The 20,804-nt window shown below is 35.6% G+C and overlaps 1 protein-coding gene across 1 annotated transcript in view; it reads right to left on the bottom strand.

The window, feature by feature from the left end:
* The window catches only part of LOC141561158 (transmembrane protein 131-like), a 151,201-nt gene extending 145,010 nt beyond the window's left edge, over nt 1-6,191 (bottom strand). Inside the window, 1 exon segment of the mRNA XM_074300339.1 lies at nt 5,840-6,191. Coding sequence (XP_074156440.1) covers nt 5,840-6,047 — 208 coding nt within the window. The 5' untranslated portion in view covers nt 6,048-6,191.
* Nucleotides 6,192-20,804: the final 14,613 nt, after the last annotated feature.

Below are 20,804 nucleotides of genomic sequence, written 5' to 3'. Positions count from 1 at the left end.
CATCACCTTAGTTGTTGTGGGGCATATTAAGAGGGCAACTAGGTGGCACAATGGCTCCTCTCCCTGAATTTAAATCCAGCCTCAGACCGTTCCTAGCAGTGTGACCCCATGAAAGCCTCTTGACCCTGTTTTGCCTCAGTTTCTTCATCTATAAAATGACCAGAAGGAAATGGCGAACCCCTCCAGTATCTTTGGCAAGAAAACACCAAATGGGATCCTTAAGAGTGAGGCAAAACTGAATGACAATAATAGCAATATTAATGGAAAATTTTTTAAATAGTCTGCTAGAAAAGAATTTAATTCTTTGCTTAGAAGTAATGTTGAGTTTGAAAATCCCAGGGGAAATGTCCTATAGGCAAATGAACAAAAAATATCAGAGTTTAGCTAAGAAGATAGGATAAAAAATAAAATTTAGCATAGAGAATGAGAACCAAAATTATAAGACAGGACCAGTTCATCAAAGGGGGAAAAAATTTGACAAGAGACATCTTGAGGAAAGAATGAAAGGAATAGGAAAACACATGGAATAAAGACAACAACAAAAAAGGTGTGAGCAGAGAAATACAAAGAAAGTATCATAGATGCTAAATATGAAAACATTGATATAGTGTATTTTACATTACCTTCATTACTGAATGAGGTCTAGTTAGAAAAGGTCACTGGATTTAACAAGAACAATCTAAAACATGTCAGACAATTGAAGACAAATGTAAGTAGGTTCTAATTTCTATATTGTCATACACTTTTCTAGGAATGTTTCTATAGCAATTCACTGTGCTACTCTAAATGAAAAATTACAATAAGGTTACCTACCCACTCATTTCATTTGGGAGATTTATGGAATCTATTTTTCTTGACATTTTCAATCCATGTATATAACAACTATGAACAAGAGAGAAGGCGCTATCTTTTCAAAAAACATACTTCTATCAATTTTGAGGAAATAAGGGGGGAAATGCACTTTTTAGTGCTAAAAAGTATATTTAACTGCCAAAAACAGATTTCAGAGACAACTCCAAATTTATTTTTAGAAAAGCAAAAGGGGTACACTTAAGTAGTCAGCTAAAAAAAAAAGTATTTAATAATTGAGATAAGCATTTAAGCCCCCCAAAATAATAGCACTTACAAAATATATACATACACATATAAATACACACATAAATGGATGGGTAGATATAAATATTTCATTCATTGCTTAAAACAAATCTCCAATGTCAGACATTCTTTAACAGTCTTTCCCTTAGCAAGCTGCTACAAAAGCAAGTCACTTTAGAATCTAATTCATACTTGTAAAAAACAAAACAAACAAAGCTACAACAAAAAACCTTAGGCAAACAATGTAAACTAATAAAGACCACGTTCCTAACTTTAGACGGCCATCAACAGCCAAATGATGTCAAATATGCTACTAAAATCTGAAAGGCTAGTGACATAATGTAAAGAGTTCTGAATTAAGAGTTAGGGATTTGGGTTTGAATCTCATCCTGTATGACCTTGAGCAAGATAAACCTTATTTTACACACCTGAAAATGAGGAGATTTAACTAAATAACCCCAATTCTAAGATTCTATGAATTGATTCTATAATATCATAGTATATATAATAGAGAGCTAGCCTGGCACACAGTATATAGATGCAATCAGGAAGACATGAATCTAATTCTTGACACTGATATATATTAGCTGTGTGACCATGTCCTAAGCAAGTCTCTTGAACCTATATTTTTGGCAATCTGCATTAGAGGAAGGTACCCAGTTTCCCATACTGATGAAACTTTAAAACAGATCGCGCGCACACACAGGCACACGCGCACACACACACAAGATAAAAAGGGGAAAAAAAAGCCATCTACAAAAGCCATAACAGCTAGAAAAAATTCATATTTCTGAAAACCCTGTGCCCCTCACCTCAAATTTCTATTTATCATCAGTTCATGATAATTATGTAAACTGTGCTTTAGAGTCATAAATAAAATGTCAAAAATTTCTTGGGATTCATTTTTAGGAGAAAAATATGATTTTTACAAGACCTAGAGTAAGAGGGCAATGTCGCGTATTTGTTGTTAATAATTATTTGTTGCATAAATTCAAAACATAATTTTTAAGAAATGTATAAAGAGTATCTTCGCAACTCCTGGAATTAAGAAAATTCCTGAAAACAGTGCAGAAGTACAGACAAGAAACTTGTACCTCTGGTAAGTTCAGCTACCCAAAATATCTTCAAAAGCCTGTTTTTGCAAATTAATCATATACCTGCCTTTCTAAACAATGATCAGATAAGGAGCAACCAGTAAAAGATAGGTGACTTGATGTGAACCAAGTAGATTAGTATGGTCTAGTCTAAGCATGAAATAAGCTAAACAAACTATATTAGGTAACAACTATTCTCATGGGCAGTAGTCATAGTGAGTTTTTAAATTATTAAAACATATTTCTATGAAATATTAACAAGTAGATATTGACAAGTCTTGCTTTAAAGTCTCCTATCCTGAGAAATTTCTAAGCTTTAAAAGAACAATTCTGCTTTTTAATTGGAAGCAAAAATTCTAATTAATATCACAGAATATGCTATAAGCCTTTAACTGAAAATACATGTAAACTTTAACTTTTAAAAGAGAAAATTTTAAATATTTGGCTATTTTTGAAATAGATATGACAAAATTCAGGACAAATCTTTGTAACACTTAGGTACGTAGATTTAAACTGAGAAAGCTCAGACCTATTAATATTGTTCATTGGTCTTTTCAGGTAAGAAAATCAATTTCTGGGGCAGCTAGGTGGCGCAGTGGATAGAGCACCAGCCTTGAATTCAGGAGGACCTGAGTTCAAATCTGGTCTCAGACACTTAACACTTCCTAGCTGTGTGACCCTGGGCAAGTCACTTAACCCCAGCCTCAAAAAAAAAAAAAAAAAAAAAAAAAAAAAAAAAAAATCAATTTCTTTTGCTCAAATAAAATAGGAACAAAAGTTGAAAAACGGTTAAACCACTCATTTTTGGAGATTGCTCCTTGGAAAATTTAAATACTGGATTTAACCAAGACTCTTCACTTTCACTAACTAGGTTCTCTAGTTTTCTTCTCAATTGAGATCAGATTTTACTTTTTGTAGATCTTTCCTGGTCTCCCCATTAGTGCCTTCCCTCTGATATTACCACCTATTCTTTATGTAGTTTGTATGCACATAGTTACATGTCTGCTGTCTCCCACATCAGAATATGAGCTCCCTGAGGCAGACACAATATTTTGCCTTTCTTTGTGTTCCCAGAACTTAGCACAGTGCCTGGCATATGGAAGTAAGCTCTTAAATGCTTGTTGACAGAACAGTCATATGAAACATTAAGAGCTACTGATTCCACCACAACTCGATACAGTTGTGTAGTACATATACACAAACAAGGGAAATAAATCTTACGAACCAACCTAGCAAATAAGTTGTAACTGTATGGGCACTTCTTTTAACAAATACTTTGCTCATTTAACTGTTCCCATTTTGACATTTAGTGAGTAGAAATTTAGTGATGATAAAGAAACAAAAAGTAATGGGAATGGTGTATCAGCAAATGTTACAAGGCTTACACTTCATTTCCAGTAGTCTCTAAAGACAATCCAAGGAAGACTTGGGTTCAAATACAGACTTTGATTTTATTACCTGTGTGAACTTGGGCAAGTGACAACCTCTGTGGGCCTCAGTTTCCTTAAGTGCAGAACAAGGGTGTTGTGCTACAAAGCCTCTGCAGTCCCTTTCAGTTCTGGATCTATAATAGGATACTATCAATCTCCTCTTTCAATACTTCAACAAGCAAGTAGGATCTGCTGTTTATTATTACTGTGCTATGAACCATAAAGAAGTCCTCCTACTGAAAGTTTTACAATCCAAAGGAAGCAAAAAAAATTACAATTTAGAAAGTAAATAATCCTGCTATCAAGTTAATCTGACTGCAAAACTCCTACATGAAAAATCAAGAGAAAAAATAAAGTATCTACTTTTGCACTTCATCCTAATTTAGTTTGTACCACATTTGTGTCTCCAGAAGTTAAAAAAAAAACAAAAACAAAACAAGGAGTCAAAGTAAAGGTTTAATTTCGCACTTAGTTGCCTAAAAAATTCTTATAAAACTCACAATTTAATATTAAAACAGTATTATTAGTATAAAAGGGGAAGGCAACATTGGTGTCTTTTAAACTGAACTTTTAATTTTAACTCCATTTCCTCACCAAGCCATTACACGAACTCACAAGCTTCAATGGGCATGAATACCCATGTGGTATATGCTATTTTAAAGAACCTAGCTCTGACTTCGGCTGTGTGACTTACCACAGACGTGACCCTAAGCAAATTAGTCAAAACTCTCCCTCTGGGTCCTCACCTGCAAAAAGAATCATTGTTTCACAGGTTCTAGAGACAAAAGGGCCTTCCAGAAGAGTAGTATGTCCTTCATTTGTGGGTGAGGAAGCTACACCTAAGAGAACTTAAGGAACTGTTCCAAGGTCACACAGGTAGTAAATGACAGAGACAGGATATGAACCTAAATTCTGACTCTAAATTCATCACTTTTCCCCATAGTACCACAGAGGAAGTTTGAATAGACAATCAAAAAATTTCTTCCAGTTTAAAATCCTAGAGTACATTATACTATACTATACCTCTGTGGCTATTTATAGATTTTCAAGGAATAAATTAGTTTAAGTCATTAAAGAATTGAATTTTTTGTATGCATTCCTTGACCAAAAAATGAACAGAAAACAACTTTCAGAAAGAAATACTCACAAGTTGTCAATTATATAATCGGAGGCTTACAAATTAGAAACTTGATATTTGAATTTACCCAGTTCAAAAATGAATGCGGAAGATTTAAAGTATTTCAAAAATTTACATAGCAAAACAAGAAGGTGATTTAAAGTATTTCCAAAGTGAATATGGCACTACCATAAGAGATGGTGATTTAAAATAACCCAAATTCTGAGTAAATGTGGTTTAATGGGGGTTAGGGAAGGTATAACACTTAAAGACAATACGTATTTAAATAAAGGAATTTTAAATAAATCCAGCGAAATGATCTGGTGGCAGCTGAGGGAGGGAATGGAAACGGAAGGCAATCTCCCCTTCGAGAAAGGGGCGAAAAGCACAGTAAAACTCGTTCTCCTCCCCAACATTGAAAAGTAGTGTTTTAAAGATTCCCCAGGCTCGCCCTGCTTCCATTTCCTGTCTGTCACTTTCGTGACTGCCAGGAAGCACTCGCAGTACCCACGAAAAGGCAAAAGAAAACAAAAATAAAGTGCCCCCAAACCTCGCCTATTAGCGGCTATCAACTCGGCGAACGCGCCCCGCCTACACGCCGTGCCAAGAGGCGAGCACACACACAAGAACTCAGGAAGTTTTGAAATGGCAGTGACAGCACACAAGGAGGAGGAAAAATCATTGAGAACAAGAACAGCGGGCAGCGGGGCTACGAGCCGGGCTCCGGCCGAAATCAGTGTGTCCCCTCTCCCTTCCCCCCCCCCCCGCCCCCGCTCCCGGCCCGCGTTACTTCCCCCGCCCCCACTCCGCGGAGGCTGTAGACCCAGGGTCGCGGTAGTTTCCAGCTCCTAGCACGCTTGTCCAGGCGCACCCCCTCCCCCCTCCCCGACCCAGGGATCCCAAGTGCACGAGGGGTGCAGAGGGAGTGACAGCGACTAGGAGCCGGGGGAAGAAGGCTGGTGAAATGACAGCCAGCAAGTCTTTTCATCTCTCCGGCGCCCCCCTCCCGCACTCCCCAAGAGAGAAGGGGGCGCAGGGTGACGAGGATGCCCCCCGGGGTTAGGGAAGAAGGGGAGAAGAGAAGGAGCGCCGCTGTCACCCACCTTCCTTCTCGGCCCGCGCCGCCGCCACGATGAGGCTCATCACCAGGTGCAGCGCTCCCAGAAGGCAGGCGGCCGGGCTCGGCGGGCGACCGCTCGGGGCCGAGGACGACTCCCGGAGCGCCCGGGAAGAAGCGAAGGGAGAGAGCTCGGTGGCGGCGGCGGCAGCGGCGGCGGCGGTTCCCGCTCCTCCTCCTTCCCGGTTCCCCATCCTCCCCGGCCGGGGGCCGCCGCCGCCGCGGGCTCCGGGCAGCCTCGCTTAGCGCCGGGCACGTCTCGGAGCCGAGGCGCAGGAAGAGGTGGGAGGAGGAGAAGGCGCCGTCGCCGCTGCGGCTCCGGCTCCGGCCGCCGGCACTGGAAGGAACCGAGAGAGGAAAGCGGGCGAGGGCGAGGCTAGGTTCGAGCGGATCCGTGTCCGGGCTCGGGGCTCCGGGCGTGTGAGATATCCGTATGTGTGAAAGAGCGAGTGTGTCACTCACGGACACGGCATCGCCCACAAGTACTTGAGGTAGCACAGGCGCCGGGTCACGCACGTCGGGCCGCCATACTGGAAACGGGCAAGGGAGGGCGGGGGCGGAGGAGGAGGAGCGTGAAGGGGGCGGGAGGCGAAGTGGAGGCGCTGGTCCTCGCGGGGAAAGCCCGGTCTCCCCGACGCCCCTCCCCTCCTTTACGCAGAGGCATCGTGTATCCGGCCAGGCACCGCCCATCAGGCTGCTCCCACCAGGCCTTAGAGAACTGGATAAAGGGGAACTCCCGCCGCTCCCCCGCCCCCAAACTGGGTCGTGGCCACCTCAGTCATAGGCGAGGGGGAGGACATGGGGGGGACGGGCAGGCTGAAAAGCCGGGCCCGGAACCATGATGGCCGCCCGAACTTCACGCGAAGGTGACGGTCACGTGGAGGTGTGAGGGAATGCTCAGGTCTTTCTATCCCGCCGTCTCTATGGTAGCAGAGGCTTGTCCTGGGCGCTCTGGGCCTCCAGCTAGCGTGGTAGGGGCCAGGGGAGGAGGGCGGTGCGGGTGGAGACGGGAAACGAGCCTTGTGGGAGCCGCGGGAGGGAAGGGAGGGAGAGGAGAGAGCTTCTGCCGCGTGGTACTCTCAGAAGAAGCCCTAGGGCTTTTCGTGCAAACGTCACCGCCTTAGCATTCCGGAGCTAAACGTCAATAGGACCTGAGCAAGCATCCTGGCAGCTTGGCATGTAATAGGAAAATCCCAATTCAATGAATCCGGCCCTGCCTGGTATGCTTCTTAGCAACGAGGACGCCATCTCTTTTTGGGACGCTTCGCCCTTGGAGCTCAGTGGGCATCGATGGACTCGCAGAGGAGTACGTGCACAGGGGCCAGTGCTGAAGCCACTTCTGATGTCGGCAAAGAGTGCTCAGCCTGGTCTTTGTGCAAAGAAGAAAAAGAGAAAAGGCAGGAAGCAGATGAGGCACCTTTCCCCGAATTATACAGCGCCGAAGCCCGTGGTCACCTTTGTGTCGTGTTTTCTAAATAAATAAATATATACGTGTACATATGTGTGTGTATAGAGAGATACAGGTACCTATATGGTTTTAATGGATGATGCCTCGTGTAGACACATACATACATGTACACACACATATATGTAGGTATGCATGGTTTTTCCCCAAGAGCACTCCAAAGAGTGGCAGCTTGGCTAAATGGATGGTTCTATATATATACACACATAAACACATATATATGTATGTTGTTTTATTTTCCCAACAGTGAGTTTTTGGAGTGGCAGTGTGGCAAAATGGATGTCTTATGTATGTGTATATACATATACACGCACATATTATGTATGTTCTTTCTAACAATGAATCTTTGGAGTGGGTGATCTCATATACATACACACACACACATATGTATGTATGGGGTTTTTCCCAACACATCTTTGAAGTGGCAGCTTTGCAAAATGGATGCTGCCTTGAGCCACGCTCTTATTCCTAACATAAGTGATGTTTATGTCCTTCACCTCCCAGAGCGCCCCTTGTTCCACCCCCCCCAGCTGTCTAAGAGAAAATATTAGAAATCGGAGTTATCAAGCCGCATAATAAGGCCAATGGTCACACACTGCGTCAATAATGGGAGAATAGATCCACAACTCCTGCTCCCCTCTTTAAAAAAGCACCAGAAATTAGAACTCCCCAAAGAAACTCTTAAAACTGTCTATTTGTATGTCTGCAATAGAACTGAATTTAGTCTGCAGGTTTGGTTTCTAATCCTGTTGGCTGCTCCTACTTGTGTGACCTTGAAAAGGAAAATTAAACTCTTGAAGTCTTAGTTTCTTCATCTGCCAAAGGAGAATGTTGAATTAAGATTTCTCTAAGTCTCTTCCAGTTCTAAATGTTAGGGACCATTATAAAAATTCCTTTCATAGAAATAAATCTTCAGGCCAATGTTTTGAAAAATTAATTTCAAGATTAATTTTAAAATGGAGTCATTAAGTTTAATACTGCTTATAAGGAGATGTGAACACAATTTATGTAGCCTGTATCCCTATAGTACTGGATCTGAATGTGATCAGGGCAGAATTTTTTGAACTACCAACTAAAGCCATCATAATATATGTATATATTCACTTTGCTTCTTATCGTTTAGTCACTTCAATTCTCATTTCATAGGGTCTTTTTTGATTTTTTTTAATAGCTTTTGATTTTCAAACTATATGCAAAGATAGGGCCTTTTTTGAAAGGAGGCAATTATTCCTTTGTCCCTCTTTTTTTCTGCCAAATTTCCCTTCATCTCTCCACTACCCAATCTAGAGAATCAGACATAACAAAACTTCACATATTTCTTTTTTTATTTAAGACTCATTTCAAAGTAATTTATTGACAGGTTCTCTTCCAACATCCAGATATCAACTTTTTAATGTTTTTTTTATTGTGTGTTCCCTTATTTTAGAAAGCTCATAATGGGTAGAAATCAGTTCTATTTAGCATATATGTGTAACTCATATAAAAATTAGGATATTTAATAATGCTCTTTGATCATAATAATGATTTTGCTTATAAGATGGATTAAGTTTTCATTTGAACCTATTCTCTCATAGAATCATGGATATTAAAAAAAAAAAACTTTAAATCTCAGGAATAATAGGTTTATAGAATGTAGATTGGAAGAGATTTTAGAGATTATTTCATCTAATGCCTCTTGTTTTATAATTGAGGAAATTCAACCCAAGACATTAGTATTAGTAAGGAAAATTTAATTAGGTGTGCATTTGGAAAATTTAACAACCCAATTTGCATTGGTAAAATTAAATCTGGCCAGTATCCTTATATTACAAATAATAGTACTATTCTCACTTGGGCATTTTTGCTTATACATTTCTTGTATTTATATGATATAATCAATGACTATTTTTATTCAACAGCATGGAGAAGTAAATGAAGTACTAACTGGACTTGAATTCAGGAATCCCAGGGTTCAAATTCTATCTTTTCATTAGCTGTGTGATCATGAATAAGTCATTTAATCTCTCTTAATGTTATCTCAGACACTACTCTAAGATTTACCTATTAAGTAAATTATAAACAAGTTGCCAAGTTGAGAGTGAGAGTTCCCACACCAATGGAATTTTATTCTATAATTATAAGAAAATTGAAACATTTGAAGACTTATGAAATATTCTTAAACATTTAATATTCTTGTTATGTGTGGCAAATACTCCCATGAACCAGAATCTTCAGGCCTATCACTGTCTAGTCTCAGCTTATTCTTTGAGAACCATACATTCTCTTCTGTAGTCAGGCTTGTGCCATCATTGTTTCCTCAACTTTCTAGGCTCATTTCTGTTGCCAAGAACTATTCTCATGGTACCTTCCCCAAAACAAACACTTTTCTTTCTATTCCTCATGCCCCCTCTTCCATTAAGCCTTTCATGAGTCTTCCCATTCATGTCACTCTGTCCTCAGGGGTCCTGCAGCATTTCTTATCTGTGCTACTCAATTGAACACAGTCATCATTTTCTGTGGTGATTTAAATTATCTGCGTATTTTATCTTGTATCCCAATAAATAAGTTTCAAGGACTGACTTTGGATTGTGTCTTATTTTTCTGTATCTTTTTATTGGATAAGACACTGCCTTATCTGATGTGATGCCAATAGCTTTGTTTGTTTTTATTAAACTTTATTGGATTTGTGATTTTATCCATGTAGGGAGCAGTTGGTGAGCATCTATTGCCTGGGTGGATTGGTATCTTCTCTGCAATTCATATTCTTAGAGACTTTCTTGGAGGCACTAAAAGGTTATTGACTTATTAGTCACACAACTTGTATGTGTAAGAGACAAGACTTGAATCCAGATTTCTCTGACTCTAAATCCAGCCCTTTATTCAAGATGTCAAACTGCCTCATTTTTATAGGGCCCATTTTTCTGGGCCCATTTGAGACTGATTAGGTAAGAACTTAATTTTTTTTTTTTTTTATGAAGACTTTTCCAGCTCCTTAATTCCAGTCCCTTCCTTTTGTTAATTATTTCCTATTTATCCCTTAAATAAATATTTACTATGATAAATATATATATATATATATATATATATATATATATATATATATACACACACACACACAGAGAGAGAGAGAGAGAGTTTATAATTGTTTATATGTTTGTCTCCCCCACTAGAATGTGAACTTTTTGAGGTCTTTTACCTCTTTTTGAATCAGTGATTAACTCAGTACCTGGCATGCAATAGCCACTTAATAAATGTTTATTGATTGGTTATCCAACAAATATGTAGATGTACATGGTAGATACTCTAAATGCTTTGTTACATTAAATTATATTGAATTCTTACCAAATGAACCCCCCACCCCATAGCTTTCTGATTGTTTGGTAAAAATCTGTGGTACATAGTTTGATTCACCTTTCATTGAACTGTATTGACTTCTGCATCAAATAATAGTATGTAACAGATACAGGAAAAGTTTTTTTTAAAAGAAGTCATACCAATGAATTTATCTCAAAACTCTCAAGAATCTGTTTTCCTAACCATTTTGCTAACTAATGTTCTTGAATGTTGGTTACAATTTTATGATTTGTTACACTAAAATATTCCTGAAAGCTGCACAAAAGTTAAGGCGATCAGCCATTCAAGATGGCTTTACCAATTTAAAGGCCAGGCCAAAGGGGAAAAAAAAAAAGGCATTGAAGAAATTGGTATAAAACAGTGAGAAATATGTCAGACTTTCAAAGAGAAGCAAGAAGCAAGCCCCTCTCAGAGCCTGAAGTATGGCTTGTCTAAATAGGGAATGAAGACGTTCTCAGAGCCTGAACTAGTTGCACTGGCCATATTGTGATTAGGCAAACCAGATTGTGTTTGGGCTGAGAAAAGGATCTCAGCTACAGCATATGCATAGTAGCACAGTGTTTTTTTGTAAAAATAGTATTTTTTCCCCAGTCCTCAGTGTTAATCACTATATGCTGATATACTTTCGGCTAAGAAAAGATACACGACACTTAATGAAGTCACAGCACAATGTTAGGAAATCATAATGATAAGCTTAAATTTTGGAGTTAATCTATAATTTGAGATATGGGGGGAAGTATATGCAAAGATTTCCAATATAACTATATAAATAAATGAAGTTTTCCTTCCTAGCAGCCCAACATCCTACTTCATCTTTCTTTGTATTTGAAAAGGCATCTTTTAACAACAAAATTATGTGATGATTAACTATGTTGGACTTGGCTCTTCTCAACAATGTGATGATTTAAAGCAATACCAATAGCCTTGGGCTGTAAAATGCCATCCTCATCCAGAGAGAGAATCATGGAGACCGAGTGTAGATTGAAGCATAGTATTTTCTCCTTGGTTTATTTGTTTGCTTTTAGTTTCTTGTGGTTTTTTTCTCTTTTGATCTGATTTTTCTTGCACAACACAACTAATATGGAAATATGTTTATAAGCATTGCACATATATAACCTATATCAGATTGCCTGCTGTCTTGGGGAGAGAGGAGGTAAGGGAGAGAGGGAGAAGAATTTGGAACACAAAGTCTTGCAAAAATGAATGTTGAAAACTATCTTTACATGAAAACGTATCTTTATCTTGGAAAAATAAAATACTGTTGAGAAAAATAAGGCTTCTGTTTCTGTATGTCTTCATAAAAGTTTTCCATTCTTTGTACTTACATCCCCAGCACTTAGCATAGTGCTTATTATATAGTAAATACCTAAAAAATGCTTGTTGATTGAATACATGATGTATGATGCCTTATACAGTCATGGAAATACTAATAATAGAATCCTTACTCTTAACAAAACTGCTATGCAACATTGTGAAGAATATTATCACAGATTACTAAGATATCAAAAATCCTGAAATAGATGAACTACGCTTTGGGATGGAGGAGATAATCTTTTTCTAAAGAGAAAAAACCAAATGTAATATGGAATAGCATCCAGAGTCATATTTTCACAGATCAGCAAACAGGAGAGTACATGTGATTTGCTCAAGGTCATATGACTAAACAATGGAAGATGCTGGACTAGAACCCAGATTACCTCACTCTAGTGTTCTACACTATACAAGTTTGCCTAAGGAACACTTATAAATGCTATGAAAAAATTAATTGAAATTATTGTCAACAATTTGCTGATTCTATCTCCACAGCTTCTTTTGCACCCAATTCTTTCTACCGACAGTGTAACCCACAGTTTTCACCATAGTTCAGGACCAAACTGAGTTTAAGAGGAGCCAGTAAATGGTGGGAATACTGAGCAGTGATGAAAAAAACAAAACAAACACACACACACACACACGCACACACACACACACACACACACACACACAAGAGTGCCTTAGGATCTGGGAGCAAAGAAAAAAATACTGTTGAAATAGTTAACTCCTGGATCTAGACTGGAGAGGGAGGAAACTAAATTGAGAGAAGTAATGGTCTGAGAAGATACTGAAGGGTGAAAGGATCGAGGAATTCTGTTAAGACAAAAAACAAATTTTTAAGGAGTGAAGCACAGGGAGAGATGAAATGATAGGTTATGGTCAAATAGGTGAATGATGGAGTTTCTAATTAGGGAAGTAGAATATTTATGGGTCAAGGTGAGCTCTAGTGTGTAATGATCTTTAAGTGTGCTGGAGTTAGAGTGAAGGTTTATGTCATAGGACTAAAGGAGGTTAAGAATTAGAAGGTTAGAGAGTTTGAGGGAACTACTATCTGTGTGTGTGTGTTGCATACATGTATATTGTGTGTGTATATATATATATATATATGCATACATGTGTGTATGTCTATCTATCTCTATATGATTCCTCTAGTATAAAAACAGCAATTGGGGAAGAGAAGAAGCTGGTCAATCAGCATCAGAATCAGGAATATCTGATTGCAAGTTCCATCTCTGACATATACTGGTTATCTGACTCCAGGCAAATTTCTTAAGCTCTCTGCTCTAGGTAACTCTCTAGGGGCTGTAAGTTATTTTTGTTTATTTGGTTTTTGCTTTTTTAAATTATTGGGGTTTTTTTTCTGTTTATACATGTACATTAATTTTTTAAATACACATTTCTTTATGAATCATGTTGGGAGAGAAAAATCAGAACAAAAGGAAAAAACACAAGAGAGAAACAAAAAAAGAAAAAATTTTTAAAAAGTGAACATAGTTTGTTGGATTTACATTATTTTCTATAGTTCTCTCTCTGTATACAGATAGCATTTTCTATCCAAAATTTATTGGGATTGTCTTGAATTACCAAACTACTGAGAATAATCAAGTTTCTTTATTCTCTGTTCCTTCATGTCTTAAGATTTTTTTTAATTGAAATTGAATTAGTAATAATAGGAAATACATTTTAAAAAATTATATCTCTTATCCTCATGTTTAGGTTTTATTTAATACTTAACACTTACATAGCACTTTATTTGCAAAGCACTTTACAGTTTTTAATAGTTTTTCATATTGGTACCAAAAGCATTTCCACAAAAAAAATTACATCTAAATTTATTAGACTTATATTTGACAGAAATATAATCAGTCATTCACTTAACATACACACACACTGTCACCTATTATATACCAGACATTACGCTAATCTCTGGGAATTAAAGTTGCTGTCTGCTTCCTTCCCCCCTCCCCATTCCTTAGCTCCAAGATATACACATAACTGTAGAATAACAAGTTTTATTATTTCTTATTTGGGACATAAGGTTTTTTATTGGTCACTAGCAATAAAATAGGATCAATGGGTTAAAGTTTGATGGCAAAAAAATTTCTAAGAATTGAAGAAATCCAAAAGTAGAATAAACTGCTTCAAGAGATGGGTATCCTCTTCATGAGGTTTTCAAGCAAAGCATTGAGGTGCAGATAAGATTAGATGGCCTTCCATGTCCTTTTAAAGTCTGAGATTTTAGGACCCTGTAAAAATGAAAACAAAAGGAATGAAAATGAACTTTATCCTTTTCTTTTCAAGTAAATGTGTAATTTTAAATCCTCCCCTCTTTAGTTTATAGATTTAGTTTTACCAAATTTTTATCCTGAATGAAATTTGAAAGTTATCCAAGATAATGAGAGGAATGCAAGAATCAATATGTAAAATTTCAGCTTTTTTATATTTTTTTAAAAATACACACTCACAGTCCTCTGATGCTTCATTTTGTATGACATAGAGACAGTTCTGGCTTTTGAAGATTATGCCAGTAAAGGCATAAGCTATGGCAAGTCCTTCAAAGCTAGAAAGCCTTCAGCTATGGGTTGCAGTGATTACATTTTTGGTATGTCTGTTGCCTAAGGAACAGATTAGCTAAAAAGAGAGAGATGTTCATTAATAAGTTGACTACAGCCAAACCAGTTCCTTCCTTCCTTCTTTCCTTTTTCCTTTCTTTCTCTGTCTTTTTCTTCCTTCTCTCCCTCTTTTCTCTTTCATTCTTTTTTTTTAACTATAGCAATTCTAGTAGGATATAGAGAGATTGTGATCTGCCTTGAAAGAAATAATAGCTACAACAATTAAATCATAGATGTTTGAAGTATTTTAAGTCTAATAAAAAAAATAAAACTAGTATATCACTCCTGAGAGCAGTGGAGGAAGAATACAATGATTCCACAGCAAAAGACTTCCCCTACTGTAGAGATTATTTTATAAATATTTTATTTCACAGTCCCTTAAATTCTGGCACAGAACTTTTAATGCTAAAAATTTCTTATAGCTCAGTTCTCTATTCTACCTTCATTACCTGAGGCAAATTCCTTAATTATTCTGCTTCTCATTTTTAAAATTGGAATATAATGGGGTTCTAGGCTACTATCAAAAGGTTTTCCTTTTTGGTGAAAAATGATTATCAGATGTCTCCTGCCTAAACTTGGGTAGGGCTGAGGAGAGCTTCAGAAAAAGATAAATCCTAAATCTTTTGACTTCCAGTTTAGAGAGAGGTTCTTGACTTTCTTCAGGGAAAAACATCCTCAGCCTATGAGGAAAGTAATATGCAAATAGAGTTGAGCCTTGGGTTACATATAAAATGGGACTAAAATTACTTGCCTACTTCATAATATTTTTGCTGGGATCATTTGAAATAACATATGTGAATGTGACATGTTGCATCTAAAGGAATATATATGTCAACTATTTTTTTTTTTTTTGCTGTTTACTTTGGTATTCAATTATATGTTGCATTATATTTATATTTAACTGTTTTTTATGTCTTCTCATAGAGATTATAAACTCCCAAAAAGCCAAAGCTTCTGTTGTATCTATGTATATAGAAGACATTCAGTGAACATTTGCTGAATGAATGAGTTTTATTTGAATTTGAAACAATGAAAATAAAAACTAAAGTAAATAGAAGTAATCACAGTAGAAATTTCTTCAGATTACTAAAGTCCTACTCTAACATCCGAGTGTAACATGGAGATGACCCTGAATTCTCAACACTTACATTAATATAGCACAATTTTTGGCAATTCCTATCAAACTGGAAAGAGTAGTAGATAAACAGACTCAGTGACAGATAGTATATCCGTCATCCAAAGACCTGGCTAGTTAAGTTTTGAGGCTGAACAACAGATGATGAATTATTTTGGCCTATCAGCTCATGAAACAATCTGTTAAAGTATAGAAGGGGTCAAACTATGTATCAGTGGAAAGAACAACCACTTGAATGAAATCTCAAATGTTCAAAGAATTAAAACAATTGCATACTGTTAATATAAACACCTATTATAATTCTGGAAAATAACTTGGAATTAGAGTTTTTTCAAAAAGTAACTAAAATGTAACTGCTAGACATATATCCTAAGAAGGTCAAAGACAAAAAGAAAAGTCATATATATATATACACACTCATCAAAATATTCAACCAATACTTTTTGTGGTAGCAAAGAATTGTAAACAAAGTAGATGCCCATTGACTGAGGAATGGCTAAAGAAATTTTGGTACTTGAACATAATGGAATTTTACTACCTAATAAGAATTAATGAATATGAAGAATTTAGGGAGCCATGAAAAGATTTAAATGAACTGATAGAGTGAAATAAACAGAATTAGATCAATATAAACAATGTAAATGAAATAACAATAAAGTGAAATTGGATGTTGTATAATTATTACTAAACTTGACCCCAGAGAAAACTTGAGAAAATATTTTCCCCCTTCTTTGCAAAGAGTATAAATATAGAACTCTGCGTGTACTGTCAGTCATGGTTAAGATATTAATTTGTTATATCAAAATGGTTTTTTTTTTATTTTTAAAAATCTTTGTTACAAAGGATGGTTCACCGAATTGAGAGGGAGGGGATGTATTTGGCAATGAACATGATGTAAAAACAAAAAAGCAAAGTAAAATAAGCATAAATACCTGTTAATTGGTTCATTATTAGGTTTAGGAACTGGATCTGTGATTTATTTGTTAAAGAGAACTCACAGGTGAAGAAATTCAGGTTGGAATTTATTCTGCAATTTACAAGCTTATAGAATTGTGTAGAGTAGAAGTGTCAAGCTCTGGAAAATTCGCCATTTCACCAAACCAGATTAAATTGTAATTGGGAAACATTTAACAAAACAAAATTAAAATGCAATACAATATAGATAGTGTCAGTTTATGGTTTTCTAAGTCAATATACAATATAAATATTCATTTCTCTTTGAGTTTGACACCTTGGCCTAGAGCAGTAAGAAGTGATTTGGTTCCAAAGTCTTCCTGGATTCCAAGCCATCTCCCTAACCATTGCCTTTCAGTAGTTAAAATATTTCAAAAATGCTCTGCAGTTGTGTTAGGTGAAAAAAAGAAAGGATTTTTAGTAATTTATTCTTTCAACAAAAAATTTTTAAATGCTTACTATATTCAGAGCACTGTGCTAAAATGCTAACACAAAGATCTTAGATAAATCATGCTCCATATCTTCACAGAAATAAGGGAGATAAGATGACAACACATACTGTAATATGCACAATATCATATGTTCAATTCACGAGAAAGTTGCCCCCCAAAATATTATGTACAATATGAGATTATATTTGGATAATGCATTGAAATATCTTTCCAAGGATAAGGAAAAACAAAACAATCTCTATTCTGGTCCCAAATCTGCTTCTTATTCTTTCTTGATTTTACGTAACTACCAGTGAGTTCAATTCAATTTGATTCAATAATTTTTTTTATTAAATGTATATGCATAAGCCTCCAAGTAAAAGAAACATGGACAAACATCATTTTCAAGTTCTTTTCAGATATTTCATAGGTATGGAATGTTGCATAATTTTTCAGATTTTTTTTTCATATATTGATCAGATTTGCTGATTGTTCTTTCTCTTCTTGTGTTTTTTTACCTTTAAAAATATACTTTATTATATGATATAACTATGGGAAAGCAAGGCAAAATCTAGGCAATGGAAAAAAATCAATAAAAATAATATGCACAAACAATGCAAATAGATATGCAGGTTAGAAAAATCCTCATGTGAATTCTGTATCCAATTTCAGATAAATCAATAAAATCAAAGATTTAAAAAAAAGGAAAATTCATTTTTATATTAAATTATATTGAAACTTATAATGTATTAAGTTTATACTATTCAGTCTATGGAGTCTTTCACATAGTGGTTGTTCAATACTTGTTAATTAATAATGAAAATTATTTAAATATTTTGTAGCCTGATTTCATTTCTTTTTGAAGATTTATTTAAGTTAACTTTTTGGATTACATTTTAAGTTCCAGGCTTTTTCTCTTCCATCCTACCCAACTGTACCAAAGATGTCAACATTTGTTACACACTGCTTCAGATGAAAAACATCAAGAGTCAGAGTATCCAGGTAATTAACAATCAATTTATTAATTAGGCTAGCTGGCAATCAGTAAATTGATAACCAAAAACCCTTTGACTGGAGACACTATATGTGTTAAATATCTTTGTAAGGGAATACTTACAAGGGAATACTCCTGACAAATGAAAATTACACCTGACTGGTAGACATTTAATGAGGATGTAGGCTAGAAATCTTCATCTCCTCTGGCTGAGAATGTGGTTTGATCATGAGACAGGCACCTTCAGTGTGTGTATATCTAAAATCATACTAATTCTTTCTCTGGAGGTAAATAGCATCTTCTTTCATAGATTCTTTGTAATTTATTTGACTATTTAAAATACTTAGAATAACTTAGTCTTTAAAATTATTCTTAGAATATTGTTATGACTGTATACAATGTTCTCTTGGCTCTGTTTATTTCACTCTTCATTATTTCATGCAAGTCTTTCCATGTTTTTATAAAATCCAACTTGTTAATCATTTCTTACAACATTATTCCATGACAATCATATATCACATCTTATTAGCCATTCCCCAACTGATGGGCATCTCCTGTATTTTCATTTCATTGCCAAGAGAGCAGATATAAATAGTTTAGAACATACAGTTTCTTTCCTTTTTCCCCAATAACCTTGGGAAACAGAACTAATAGTGATATTGCTGAATTACAGGGTATAAATACTATTACTACCCGTTAGGCATAATTACAGATTACTTTCCAAAATGGTTGGATCAGTTCCCAGTTCTAACAGTGAATTAATGTCACAATTTTTCCATAGCTTCTCCATCATTTGTCATTTTTCCTCTTTTATCATTTTAAGGAATCTGATAGGTGTGAGATGACGTCTTTTAAAAAAATAATAGCTTTTTTATTTTTCTGAATATATGCAAAGATAGTTTTCAACATTCACCTTTGTAAAATCTTGTGTTCTAAATTGTTCTCCCTCCTTTCCCCTCTCTCCTCTCCTAGACAGCAAAAAATCCAAAATAAAAATATGAGCAATTCTTCTAAACATTTTCATATTCATCAGGCTGCACAAGAAAAATCAGATCAAAAAAGGAAAAAGAAAATATGAAAGAGGAAAAAACAAAAACAAGCAAGCAACAATAAAAAAAGAATGAAAATACTATGCTTTGATGCACATTCCAAGTTGCACTCCAGAATGGTTGGATCAATTCACAGCTCTACCAACAATGCATTAATGTCTTAATTTTTCCACATCCCCTTCAATATTTATCATTATTTTTCCTGTCATATTAGCCAATCTGAGAGGTGTGAAGTGGTCCCTCAGAGTTGTCTTAATTTGAGTTTCTCCAATCAATAGTGATTTAGAGCATTTTTTTTTCATATGACTAGAAGTGACTTTAATTTCTTTGACAGAAATTTGTTCATATCCTTTTTACATTTATCACTTGGGGAATGGCTTGTATTCTTATAAATTTGAGTTGATTCTCTATATGTAATTTTAGAAATCAGGACTTTATGTAAAAAAATTTTCCTCAACTCTCTGCTTCCCTTCTAATCTTGGCTGCATTGGTTTTGTTTGGACAAAAACTTTTAAATTTAATAAAATAAAAATTATCCATTTTGCATTTCATAATGTTCTCTAGTTCTTTTTTGGCCATAAATTCCTCTCTTTCCCACAAATCTGAGAAGTAGACTATCCTTTGTTCTCCTAATTTGCTTATGGTATCTTTATGTCTAAATTATGAACCTGTTTCAACCTTATCTTGGTATGGGGTGAAAGGTATTGGTCAATGCTAGTTTCTGCCATATTATTTTACAGTTTTCCCAGCAAGTTTTGTCAAATAATTAGTTCTTATTCTAGAATTTGGAGTCTTTGGATTTATCAAACACTAGATTACTATAGTCATTGATTATTGTGTCTTGTAAACCTAACCATTCCACTGATCCACTACTGTGAGATGAGAGCTTAAGTTATTTTAATTTGCATTTCTCTTATTTGTAATGATGTAGAGCATTTTTATATGATCATACATAGCATTAAATTCTTTATCAAAAAGGTTTCTGTTGATAATAATGAACATCCTTATTTCATTCTCCATTACAATTAATGCTTGTTGATGATTTTTGATAGATGCTTCTTATCATTTTAAGGAAAAAATAAATTTATTTCTACTCTTTCCATGTTTTTAATAAAATGTGTGTTGTATTTTGTCAAACGTTTTTAATAGGCAGCTTATATTTTTGAAATATTCCTCCATTTCATGTACATTGCTAAATTTATTGGTATGTAATTTGGAAAAATAACTTCTAACAATTGCTTGAATTTCATTCTCATTAATGATAAATCAATTATTTTTCATTTTTGATAACTGGTAATTTGGTTTTCTTTTTTCTTTTTTGAACATTAAACAATAATTTATTTTATAGTCCTCCATTCCCCCCATAAAATCAGCTCCTAGTTTTATTTATTAAATCAATGGTTTCCTTACATTCTGTTGTGTTAATTTCACCTTTAATTTTTGGATTTACAATTTGGTATTTAATTGGGGCTATTTAATTTGATATTTTCAAAAATATATATACCAAATTCATTCATCTGCTCTTTCTCTATCTTACTGATGTAAACATTTAGAGATATAATTTTTTTTCTGATTACTGCTTTTGCTCCCTCCCATAGGTTTAGGTATGTTGTTCTCTTTATTGTACTTTTTCTCTTTATCATTATTATTATTATTATTATTCT

This window comes from Sminthopsis crassicaudata, chromosome 3 (genome assembly GCF_048593235.1).
Source record: "Sminthopsis crassicaudata isolate SCR6 chromosome 3, ASM4859323v1, whole genome shotgun sequence".
Lineage (NCBI taxonomy): Eukaryota > Metazoa > Chordata > Mammalia > Dasyuromorphia > Dasyuridae > Sminthopsis > Sminthopsis crassicaudata.
This window is presented reverse-complemented; position numbering and strand designations above follow the sequence as displayed.